At 45.1% G+C, this 8,426-nt stretch overlaps 1 protein-coding gene across 1 annotated transcript; it reads left to right on the top strand.

Annotated features, from left to right (window-relative positions):
• Positions 1–835: 835 nt before the first annotated feature.
• Positions 836–2,358, top strand: LOC149332500 (uncharacterized). Its single transcript, XM_089555786.1, has one exon. It carries the CDS (start codon positions 836–838, stop codon positions 1,745–1,747), a length of 912 nt encoding a protein of 303 aa, XP_089411912.1. The 3' UTR covers positions 1,748–2,358.
• Positions 2,359–8,426: the final 6,068 nt, after the last annotated feature.

The following is an 8,426-nucleotide window of genomic DNA, read 5'->3' as shown; positions in this document are numbered from 1 at the left end:
CAGGCGCCATTGGGCTGCGTTGACCAAAGGCGCTGGTTTTCGCAGAAGACGCAAAGAACGCTGGTGTGGGGGCGCCTCGGGAGACTGCGTCGCCGTGAACAAAAGCAGCTAATCCCCTTTGCCGGAGATTCTGAAAGCGGCGCTTCTACCGAACTGCGCTACCCGTGGATCGGAGGAGACAGCGAGCGGCGGCGGCGCCAACTCATCGCCCGCTTGCCCCTGAGCAGCCCGACAAAGCGGGGGGTGGACACGGCTGATTTTACCTTCCCTCCTTAAGAATTCATCGGTGACCGGCGTAACGATAGGCGAAAACAAGATGCCCTGTGCACTGTCTGCCTCCGTGTCGCTATCTCTCTAGAGATCAAAGAAACACACACCCATCTCAAGGCGGCTCGAAACACATGCTCGCCGGTGCCGCTGTATGTCTGGAACAGGTCGCCCTTCAGTAGAGCTAACGATGGCGTGGTTTGAAAACGGCGGAACGACGCACGCCCGGACGCGGCATTTCGCAGATGTGACCATGCGGGGCTGCTTTTACCCTTTTGACTGAGCGCACCACCGCCCCTGGCGTGCGGCCATCACTCACGGTTCGAGTGAGTGATTTTCCAGGGGGGTGCAGCCGCCCCCCCTTGCCCCCCCCTCCGGACGCCCATGAATACAGCGAGACTGAACTGGCCGATCGCATTGGCAGCAGCGGCACCGACGAGCGAGCAGCATCTCAAGCCACATCTTTCATTGTGATCTTGCAGGTTAGTGGAAGTCAGGTCCACATATCAATGTTTTAGGTATCATTTCAATCGCTGCTGCTGCTGCCAAAGTGTGACGTTTTGTGACAATGCCCCCACATTTGCAGTGCTCTGTGTGTTCTGTAGATTGCACTTCGTCAGATGGCACTATTGACTGCAGTGAGTGTGGTCACAGATACCACACTGGGAAATGCGCCGGAATTACCGATGCTACGCTCAAAACAAAGGGAGATGAATACCGTAAAGCCTGGCGCTGCATCTTCTGTAGGCGCTCGAAAGCACGCACGCCGGCTACGCAGGATGCAAAACTCGCCAGTGATGATAGCGTGGATCTGAGGATCTGGATGATGGCAATTAGTGATAAGCTTGACCAGCTGCTGCCTCTTAAAGAAACGATTGACGGTATCGAAGACTCATTGCAGCTGTTAAGCGACCAGTACGATGATTTGCTTTCACGCACAGAGCGGAACGAGCGCGAGGTGAAAGAACTAAGGAAGAGGGTGGAAAAGGTCGAAACACAGAATGATGATGTCGCTCAACTGAAAGATGACATTGATGACCTTGAATGGAGGAGCCGCCGCCTCAACCTAGAATTTCATGGCATCCAAGAAACTGATAAAGAAAACCTGTTGGATAAGATAAATGCACTGACTGCCCAAATTAAACTTCCTGCACTCTCAGAGAATGATGTAGTGACAGTTCACCGTCTGCCAGCAAAAAAAGATAAGATCCCAGGCATAATTTGTCGTTTCGCAAGGCAAGCTGACAGGGACGCGTGGTGGCAAAACAGAAAGAAACTGCAAGAAGCAGACGGAAATATCTTCGTGCTAGAAAACCTAACGAAAAGAACCCGTGCACTGTTGTTCGAAGCTAAGAACTGGGCAAAAGTTAAGAAATACAAATACGTGTGGCATAGCAATGGCCGAATTCTGGTACGAAAGGCTGATGGACTGAATGCCGAATTGGTATCGAGCGTTGGCGACCTGGAGAAGCTTGCCTAAAGGCGGATGACCCATGGATATGGCGTCCTACGTTTTGCCGCACGACTTCCAGAAACACATAGGGAAACCGTTTTTGCAGTCATTCAAATGCTTTCATCTGAACATAAGATCAATCAAATACAAAAAATTAGGTCTGGATTTACTTCTTGATGAGCTAAATGAGTCACTAGATTGTGTATTGCTAACTGAGACATGGTCAACGGACAGCACCGACGTTTATAGACTTGCTGGGTATGAATCTTGTTACTTAAATCGCTCCTCTGGAAGGGGTGGCGGAATTTGCATTTTGATAAACAAAATGTACGACTATGAACTGCTTGAAAATTTTTCCATCGTTACAGATGATTATGAAATTGTATCTGTTCTTGTTCACAACAATTTGTTGGTAGTTTGTTACCGTCCTCCACATGGAAAGATGGCGCCTTTCTTTGACTACTTAGAAACGCTGTTCTCCTTTGTTGATATTAATCGTTATAGTATTATATTTGGTGGTGATATTAACATAAATATGATGAATGCTTCTTTGCAAACTAACTTTTCTGTTTTGTTGAACACGCATGGTATTAGGAACACTATTGATATGCCGACGAGAGTGACAGAAAGTTCATCCTCATTAATTGATGTGTTCCTTACAAATATTGACGCATATAGAATCAAAGCGGGTGTACTTACGTCAGATCTCAGTGATCACTTGCCTATATTTTTGTGCGCCAAAAGTCAGTTCAGCAAAAATAAAGCACGACATACATATTTCGTTCAACATATGACACACTGCAACCTTTCCAAGTTTTATAGCAAAGTTTCACGCACTTCGTGGGATCAAGTTTTTGGTAGCGAAGATGCGAACGTTGCTTATGACACATTCATGAAAATACTGAAACCAATCTATGAGGAGAGTTTCCCTTTAGTAGCAAGGAAGAACGGTAGAAAAATCCGAAAACCATGGGTTAACGCAGAACTTTCCGCGAGGATTAGAAAAAAGAATAACTTGTACCACCAATTTGTCAAAAGCAAAGACAAAAAAATACTACTAGAATTTAAAGCTTTCCGTAATCGTCTAGATAAAGATATAAAAAAAGCCAGACGTGAATATTTAGACAATGTATTTATGCCTGCAGCAGGACAAATGGATGCAGTTTGGCGTAGACTGAACTCGATGCTAAATTACAAGATAGGAACTGAAAAAGTGTGTAAGATAAAAAGACATGATGCTGAGTTAACAGGAGAAACCCTCGCGAACGCATTCAACCAACATTTTGTTCAAGGTAACACCGCCATTTGCTCCAATGACCTAGCAAACTTTCCGCGTAATGATAACTCGGTGTTTCTGACTCCAGTAAGTGAAACAGAAACTGCAAGCATAATTCTGAATTTAAGAAATAGCAGTGCCAAAGACGTAGATGGAATTCAGGTGAAACCAATCAAACACGTTGCACATTATCTCGCTCCATGCTTAATGCATGTACTTAATTTATGCTTTCAGCAGGCCATATTTCCGCCCAAAATGCAGGTCGCTCGAGTAAGCGTGCTATATAAGAAAGGTGACAAAAATGATATGGGAAATTATCGGCCCATATCGATTCTCCCGGTCTTTTCCAAAGTCTTTGAAAAAGCTATTTTAAACCGATTGACAGCATTTCAAGAAAAGCACAAATTGCTAGCTAGTAGCCAGTTCGGTTTCCGCAAAGGATTTAGCACTGAACTTGCCCTCTTGACGCAGAAAGAACACATTTTAAGTGGTTTGGAGAAAGGTAAGCTAGTCTTGGGCCTTTACGTTGACTTCTCGAAAGCATTCGACACTATCAGCCACGCAATACTTATTAGGAAGTTAGAACATTATGGCATTCGCGGAAAGGCCGGTGTTCTTATGGAATCCTACCTTAAACATCGTACCCAAATTGTAGCCATTGGTGATTCTTTATCAGATGCACTTCATGTTTCCCAGGGTGTGCCGCAAGGCAGCATCCTGGGCCCCTTTTTGTTCAATTTGTACGTGAACGATGTTTACGGTATCGCTCCATCCGCTACTTTTGTGAATTATGCGGATGATACAAGCGTGTTTTTCACAGGAGAATCAAGTGATCACCTAATAGCTGCAGCAAATGTAGCGCTTGCTAAGCTTGATGAATGGACCCAAAAAAATAGCTTGAAGATTAATGCTGATAAAACTAAAGCAGTTTTGTATCATACTAGGAACAAAAACATAGACACACAAAACAAAATTACACTACGGTCAACTCCTGTAGAGATTGTGTCTAGTTTTAAAACTCTGGGTGTCATTTTTCAAAACACAATGTCATGGGATGCCCACATAGATTATATTACAAAAAAACTATCACAAATAGTAGGCATTATTTCGCGAAATCGCCATGCATTCCCTCGCCACATTCTGATGCTGATTTATAATGGTCTTTTCTCCCCTAGACTTAATTATTGTCACTTGGTATGGGCATCGACTACTAAATCTAATATAGACAGAGTGCTCATTCTCCGAAAAAAGTTTTTAAGAGCTGTCGAAAACGTACCAATGCACTACCACACACATGAATTATTTAAAAAATACAATGTAATTCCAGTAACAAAATCCTATGACTACCGGCTTTGCAAGTTGTTCAAACAAGAAACTAAATGTAGCAATTGTACTATTCAGAACATAGCTCAGCTAGAAAATAATGTAGTTTCATACCAGACGCGTCATTTTGAACCATGGAAGGTTAACACAAATAGAACTACATGCGGTCTACAAATGCTGCAAAACAAGTTACCCCGATTACTAAACAGTTTGCAAGCTAAAAATATCCAACTCGACAATATAACTTTCAAAGCACTGCGCGATCTTTTCAAAACGAAGTAAAACGAGATTTTGTGTCTATAATATTTCCCCATGAATGTATTAAAAATGTGAGTACGTGTTACACTGAAATGTGGTAACAGTATATATGTTTTAGCGTTTTTTTCTTGTAATATGTTGTTTTTTTTCTTTACATGTTGTGATAAACTATGCTGTGTATAAACTTTTTTTTACGACATTCCGCCAACTGCCAATGAAAGGGGGCCTGCGGCCCTGTCAAGCTGGCTTCTGGCAGCTTTTTCTGCAGGCTTCCTGCATCATGTAATGTGATGTGAATAAACTTCTTCTTCTTCTTCTTCTTCTTAACCGTGGTTTCAACCTGCTGTATTCGCTGACCTCAAGACTTCCGGTGCCGGGTTTAAAAGCCTCCTTGCTAATCCATGGTAGAGAGAGGTTGGTCAGATGGTTCTTGATAATCACGAAGTTAACAAGGGAGGGAAAGCCTCAGGGTGCTTGCCAAAGTTTTCGACAAGAGAGCTTGTCTTCGTCTGGGCAAAGCGTTCATCATTGGCGGAGTTTAAGCCGGGTCATTCCCCCGAGAAAGAAGGCCCGGTGGGGGGGTGTAAAGTGGGGATGGCGTCAGGATGGGGAGGGTAAATCTTGTCCGGGCATGATGACCGCTAAAGTTGACCCATTGTTAACTGCATCAAGTTACGCCTTGTAGTGGGAATACACCTCCGTTGCCAGGGGTAAGCATTCTGTATATTTATAGTCAGATAAAACAAGTCTGCAGTGAAGCTCCGCCCACATTCAGCCTCCGCGCACAGAATTCCTCCACGACGAAAAAGTAATCCGCTGCTTAAACGTTTCTTGTGACCAAAACCAGAAGCTCATCACAAGAAAAAGATTATAAGCTCTAGGATTTTGACATGTGGATTGTTTGATATAGTCAAGCATTAAAAAGCTGATTTCGTTGACAGTTGCGGTTGGCCAGCGGAGTAATACAGGACGCCGCGAACCGCGGCCCAGTGTTAGCAACTGCTGTTCTATTAAGTTGTATCCTACTATAGTGATCAAAACCTGCTCCGGAACGTGGGAGCATATCGCGTCCCTAAAAGGAGAGCGCTAGAGGACTACCTTGCTCTCTTTTTACACCCACATAGGCTTATTCGTGTTTAGAGTGTAGGTGTTTGCTAGTTATGCTAGGTGATGAAATTAGCATCGGCAAGACATTGTAATGTGGACAAAGGACAACCGGTATGGTCCCATAGTGTAACAGAGTGAATTACTGTCGAACTTCGTTATAACGAAACGGTTTATAACGAAATAATAAATATAACGAAGAAATGACGATTCCCCTTAGAAGCTCGTCAACACAGGCTATAACGAATCTACGGTTATAACGAAGTAACTAACGGGCCCCTTCAACTTCGTTCTAATGAAGCTCAGCTGTAGAAGAAAAGTAAAATGTGGGAGTGGGAGACTGAGCTAGGCGGATAGACTAATTAAGGAGTTTCTCTGAATATGGTGGTAGAAGACAGCGCTAATTGGAAATAAACAGAGAGGCTTTGTCCCCCCACTGAACGAAACCGCAGCCTGTTAGAGGCGGCACGGCTCCGTGCCAACCAGCATCACCTTTCAGGGGAGTCGAGTAAAATGCTATCCCATGGTTCCTAAAGGCATCTCTAGGTGGTCGACGCCTGTGGCTTCGAAGCCCTACTGAGAAGGAAAAAATGTCAACGAATGCTTTAACAAAATCAATCTGTTGCTTCATGGGGCCAAATGCTGGCGTAATCACGTTTCACATATGCAAAACATGCGGTGGATTGTTTAGTAGCGGGGCTTTTGTCGTTCTAATACATTTTTTCCAATTTGCCAGAATTACTTTTTATGCAGTGGTTCCTTTAATCCGTCATCAATATAGAAGAGAGTGGGAGACGAAAGCACTTGCGAATGCACTTGAGATTAGTACGAAATCACTTTTTGCCTACCGCAAGCGATTTCGACGATGTCTCACGCAAGGAAAACGAAGCCTCAGCCAGACTCAGTAAGGTAAACAACTCAGAAAAGGAATGGATGTACGTACATGGCAATGGACCAAGCAAAGCTCAATTTGGGGATGGCCCTGCAGGGTAAGGATGGCAACACATGATATGGCACATGAGGCATGTCAAAAAACATGGTTAAGACCACCCGAAATTCGACCTTGGAATGACCTTGGCCGAATTTGACTGCCGGGTGAAAGAAAGGCGTGACCTGGTCTCAAAATCGAATGGGCCCACCTACAATAATGGGGTTGGCCCACGTCCGAAATTTGGGTGACCCATCCACGAAAATTTGAAAACTGAGTTTACCCTCATTAGGAATTGACCTGGGACGCCCCAAAATGGACTTGGCCCATCCCCGAAATTTGGGCGGCCCACGGCCGCAAATTCGAAAATTGCATTGATCCACGTTCGGAACCAACCTGGGTCACCCTCAAAATGGGCTTGGCTCCCCACCGAAAATTGAAAAATTCAGAAGACCCATTTCGGAACCGACCTGGGACAACCCCAATATGGGCTTGGCCCACCACTGAAGATTGAAAAACTCCATAGACCCATTTCGGAACCGACCTCGGACATCCTCAGAATGGGTTTGGCCCACCCTAAAAATTTGGGTGGCCCACCGTGTTTTCGCACATTTCGAGCTTAGCAATGCTAACCCGCCAGCCATTTATTTAAAACGTAGATATGCCTCAAAATAAATGTTATTGGTTGAAGCGTTACTACGACAAAAATGAAAACATCAAAAGTAGATCCTTGTGGTTCCATCTGGGCAGTTCTATCTAGATATTTAATCTCGGTATCTGAAATGCAGCATTCAACTGATCTGCATCGAATACACGATACATGCAGTGAAGTTCGCGGTGCTGTAGATTATTTGCCGCACCCGGTTCACGTTAGTGGTATGCCCATTACGTTCTTTCTCTCCTGCCCTCCGCACAACTGCAGAGAAGGGGGTGAGTCACGCTCGCTACCCAGTGGGATCAGGGAGCGCCGGATAGCGGAGGATTACGGGAAAGGTCAAACTCCCTTCAGGGATGAACTCATTATGTCGCATCCTGTGTGCAAGTGCTTGCAGCGAGGCGGACCCGCGTCACAGTGCGTGGCTTTTGACCCATGTCTGCAGCGCCGTGCGTTGACACCTTGAAGCGCGGTCAACAGGATATTGCCACGCTAGCTGCAAGCACGAGGAGGGACGATGCGGAACAGATGGGTTGAAGTGACTTTCCTTGAACTTGGGTCAACCGAACGTTGGGAAAGTGAGAGTGTTCGCGAAGCTCGCCGCAGGAAAGCATAATTTTCCAAAATCGTGATGGTAGAAAGTGTAGATATATGTGTACGGTGTCGCGATGAGTTACCTTCTTTCCCCAATCATTGATTGGTTGTGTTGTCCTTCCGAATTGTTGATTGGTGATGTTTTCCTTTCCCGAATAATTTATTGGGTAGATGTTTGTGCAGTTACATGAGTGGTTATTCTCCCCACCGAGGGCGGGGACATAGGGTTTAAAACTAGCTGTTTCGGCAGGACCGAGGGCTGGTTTCGTCACGTAGAACTACGAGCCAGTCAAGTGTAAATATGTTTTTTCGTTGCTTGTATCTTCCTTTGTGCTTTTAATTGTTATAAAAAGTTAACCTCGCCAGAAGTGTCCTCTAGCAATGTGATTGAGCAATTCGAATCTGCAAGACGTCAAGCATCCCCCAACAATTATCACCAAGACAATTCCCCTCAACAAGATCGTAGAGGGGACTTTCAACTCATGCGGTCAGCCGGGTACAGCCAGCAGCGGTGTCCGAAACCCCCATATCCCGCTACTGCCGTCCCCCTTATCAACGCACCGTGCAC

Source organism: Amblyomma mixtum, chromosome 8 (genome assembly GCF_055824585.1).
Source record: "Amblyomma mixtum isolate Tamu chromosome 8, ASM5582458v1, whole genome shotgun sequence".
NCBI lineage: Eukaryota > Metazoa > Arthropoda > Arachnida > Ixodida > Ixodidae > Amblyomma > Amblyomma mixtum.
This window is presented reverse-complemented; position numbering and strand designations above follow the sequence as displayed.